This window comes from Eurypyga helias, unplaced genomic scaffold (genome assembly GCF_000690775.1).
Source record: "Eurypyga helias isolate BGI_N326 unplaced genomic scaffold, ASM69077v1 scaffold24862, whole genome shotgun sequence".
NCBI lineage: Eukaryota > Metazoa > Chordata > Aves > Eurypygiformes > Eurypygidae > Eurypyga > Eurypyga helias.
The window spans coordinates 6,075-9,957 of NW_010235619.1; the positions used below are offsets into that span (position 1 = coordinate 6,075).

At 54.0% G+C, this 3,883-nt stretch overlaps 1 protein-coding gene across 1 annotated transcript in view; it reads right to left on the reverse strand.

Annotated features, from left to right (window-relative positions):
* TUBGCP4 (tubulin, gamma complex associated protein 4) overlaps window positions 1-3,521 on the reverse strand; it is a gene marked incomplete at its 3' end in the record, with an annotated part of 9,587 nt that extends 6,066 nt beyond the window's left edge. Inside the window, exons 1-5 of the mRNA XM_010146824.1 lie at window positions 3,402-3,521; window positions 2,839-2,892; window positions 2,336-2,392; window positions 1,694-1,773; window positions 860-1,061 (exon numbers count right to left, since the gene is read on the reverse strand). Coding sequence (XP_010145126.1) covers window positions 860-1,061; window positions 1,694-1,773; window positions 2,336-2,368 — 315 coding nt within the window. The remainder of the gene's footprint in view (window positions 1-859; window positions 1,062-1,693; window positions 1,774-2,335; window positions 2,393-2,838; window positions 2,893-3,401) is intronic.
* Between the last annotated feature and the right edge of the window lie 362 nt (window positions 3,522-3,883).

The following is a 3,883-nucleotide window of genomic DNA, read 5'->3' on the forward strand; positions in this document are numbered from 1 at the left end:
GGCCTTTCAGAGTTTCCCGTCTCGGACCGCGCAGCCCGGCCGCAGCAGACTGCTGTCCAGGGCACTTCCTTCGCCGGCAAGGCGGGCTGCCTGGGGCGGATCTGCGGAAAAAAAAACGCAGCACAGACACCGAGGATGCCCACAGAACGTGTTCTCACAGTAAACCGGGGCAAGAATTTACGGAGCTGCAGTGGCTTCTCGCTGGCCCTTGGTGCAGACGCTATTCAGGTGCACGAAGCGTGGGCGGGGGCTCCGCTGAGAAAGCGGCTCTGCACGGGGCGCCCCAACGGCATCCACCTTCGCGAGGAGCTGCTGCATGTCACCCGTGGGCTGTCAGGCTGCCCCCCGTTTCACGCGGCCCCTGGGACACGTTCCTAGCAGCCTCCTGACCCCTGCAGAGCACGTTTTTCCTCAGCCATGTCAAAAGTGTTACCTAGTTGTGCGAGAAGGGCACCAGACCCAGCCGCCCACGGAAAGGGCGCACACCAAAGCGCACGCCCCAGCTCCCCACACCCTTGCAACTGCTCGTACCACCACCCGCGCCAGCAGCGCGGAGCACAGCGCTGACTGTCAGGAAGCAGAACAGTCCGAGCAGTTCAGGAAGCAGAACAGTACCGCAGTTCCCATCGCCTGGCATCAGCGCCCACGCCACTGCAGCCGTAGGGCTTTCTGCCCGAGACGATCCCACTGTGCCGACCGGTAAGCCGTGCCCGGCCACAGCCTACCCCGTGCTGCTAATCTGCCGCCCTACCAGCTCCCGGCGTGCAGCCGGCCTGACGCAGCCTGCGCAGCAGCAGGGGACGGAATTTTCCTCAGCCCCCGAGAGCAAAGCCCGCCAAGCTGGCACCGGCAGCCTTACCAGGTCCTGCAGTTCTCGTAGCTGTTTTCCTGTAAGCCCCCCAATTCCCAGGTCGTCGTCGTCTTCTTCAGGCTGGCTAGGCACACTCCCAGAAGAGGGGCCCTGCTTGATGAAGAACTCCTCGTGCTGGTCCAGCAGCAATCCGTGCAGCATCCAGGCGGAGAGCTGCTTGTACATGACTCCGTGACACACAGCCAGGATCCTGAGGTGAGGGGGGACAGAGGGGCCCTGGCAGCAGGTGCCACAACCACACTGCCCCACAGGGCCAGCGCAGGGAGGCAGGCGGGCAATGTGGCGAGTGCCAAGAGGCTAATGGGGCTTTTGGGTTTGTTGAAACAGAGAAAAGTCAACCGATCACCTGCAAAACTGAACTAACCCCGCTGGATACATCTTCTCCAGAGAGCTGCTACCGCACCGCAGCTAAGAGTAAGTCTGCAGTGGCTTCCCAGCCCTGCTGCTCCTGTTCCACTGCCGTTTCACAAACACAAATGACCTTGGGGTAGCCCGATCTCCTCCCCACGGACATGCACACCCACCAACACTCGCTAATCACGTTTATCCTTTCAAAGGGCCAAAACACAGCAACAGGTCTCCATATGCAAAACAGTTTGTGCAGACCTCGGAAGGATAAACCCCCCATGACCTTCCCTCAGCCCTGAGTCTAAAGTGTGGAGAAAGCCTTAACTCCTGCCATGAGCTGCTTTAGGGGGGGACTGTGACAGTTCTCCCTGCTGCTCCTCCGACTGTCTGCTCCCATTCCGCACAAACGAGATTAACACTGTGCCCTAACTCCAGCTGCTGCCGACGGACGGGTTAACGGCTTTACCTACGTACTTCTCGAGAGCGCTGCGAACAGGAGGCAGCCCCCCACAGCTGTGTTTGTGGACTGTCTCCAATATCTGGCACCCATGAATCTGCAGAAAGAAAACATGGTTAGACCAGCTGTCACCTGGCCCAGTACTGACCTGCTCAGCCATTCAAACACCGTGCTTTCAGCTAACAAGGAATGTCCCCCCAAGCTGCACAAGCTGACAGAAAGGAAGATGTGACATGTGGAGTGCAGAGGCCGCCTCCGTGTGCCCCCACGGCCAAGCTTCTCTCAGAAACATCCCTGCACAAACGTAAGTATCTCTGGATTCGGAAAACACTAGATTCTGCCTTCTTTTTTTTTCTTTTTTAAGGTGACGGTGGGAGTAAACACTCGGAAAAGAAGAAATTCCACGCAGCAGCATCTCGGACTATGAGAAGTATTGGGATTATAAAGGCCAGTCATCAAAAATCACACCAATAACGACAAAGTCAAATACGGTGTAAATGGATTTGCAAAATCCGTGCTTACAGCAGCATCAGGAACAGGGTACCCGTTACCGAAACCCCGTGCTTTTCTTGTATCAAAGGTCTGGGATGGGGGCAGCAAGAACTTTGTCAGCTACAGAGGAAACTTGCTAAGAGAAGCTAGCCACAATTTCACTGTACCTTCTGAGTCTTGATCTGTTCCACCATGACCATCACCGAGGGGAAGAGCAGCTGAAACTGCAGGACAAGGAGCAAAATACCAAATGAGGCTGCTGTGCAAGGGAGAGAGAAAAGCTACACTCTAGTATGTGTGGATGGCAGCTGAGCACAGTAATTCAGTGAACCATCGCCTGCCTTTCCCCACAAATTAGAAATGTGACATGAAAAGCTCTAGGAAGAATGTCTTCCCTCCACCGGACCAACACACACGAAGTTACTATATTCCAGCTGCAGTTCAGGCTGAACACAAGCAGCAAGGAACATGCGAGTGTCAAGGTGGAGGACCTGAGCTTTGTGCCAAAGCACCAGCGATCCTCTGAGCACGATCCAGGGACTACAAACACAGAGGGGCTGGGAAATGGCACGACACGACAGACTAACCCGTATTTATCCCACCCGCTTTCCTAGACTCGATGAGTGCAAAGACTAAGCAAGAGCACTACCTGTTTCTTAACATGACATACCTGGTCCAAGGAATAATTAACATGTGAGATGGAAAGATGCGGGTCAGCCAGAAACTGTTAAGAACAACAAAGCAATTAACGAAAATTTAAATAAGGTATGGGTAAGTAAAAAAGCACATTTGGCTCTATATTCCAAACCTTTAGTTCCCGTAGCCCCCCGCCCATATTTCTGAGCTGTGTCCCATCCCATTTTAGGCTATAACAACCTCTGAGTGGTGCCAATAACCAAGATACAGCAGCTGCTAATCTAGCAAAGATTAATCAAAGCCTTGACAATTGACAACAGAAGTTGCAACAATCTGAGACAGCACTGGGCTCTGAGGCAGATGGGGCACCTACAGAACTCAAGGTGGAGGGGACTTAACACTTATTAGAATGAAGAGTCATTTACAGTGGCACCTCACAGGAATATCTGGAAGACATCCCTGCTGTGGAAAGGAATACAGTTTGTCTCCTCTAGCTACTGCTGCTTAGCATGTTAACTGCAGAAGTGACAATGCTCCACAATGTGGCAGCAGCAGGACAGCCTCTCGTTCCAAGTCTAGAGAGACTTGTTCCTTTACCTCTTGTTCTAGGTCAAGCAGCGCCTGTCGATACGGCTGCAGCACTGAATCGAGACCTGTGCAGAAGGCTCGCAAATAGATGCCGTGTAACCCGCTCTGGTTTGGCTGGGACGGATGATGGTCCTGAAACCAAACAACACAATCTACATCAGCTCCGCTGTGCAGGTCTGAAGAGGAACGGAGTTTCTGTGCAGTGTTACACCAGCAGCCGGTGGTCCAAGTACACTGAAACGCACCTCAGTCCACCAGAAAGTACCCAGAAAAACAACAAACAAAACCAAGAGAAGTTTGGCACAGGGAGAGTCACTCGACCAGCGCCGTATTTAGCACTGCCGTGCACATAGGCAAACGCTGGGAACACCAGTCCCTTCAGTGCTTTTCTGGCTCTGCCTTGACACGGCGCGAGGGCTCTCCAGGACACAGGAATGAGCATCCTGCACGGCTCACTAACCCCGGCCGGTCTGCAGTGGCGCAGATTCCTG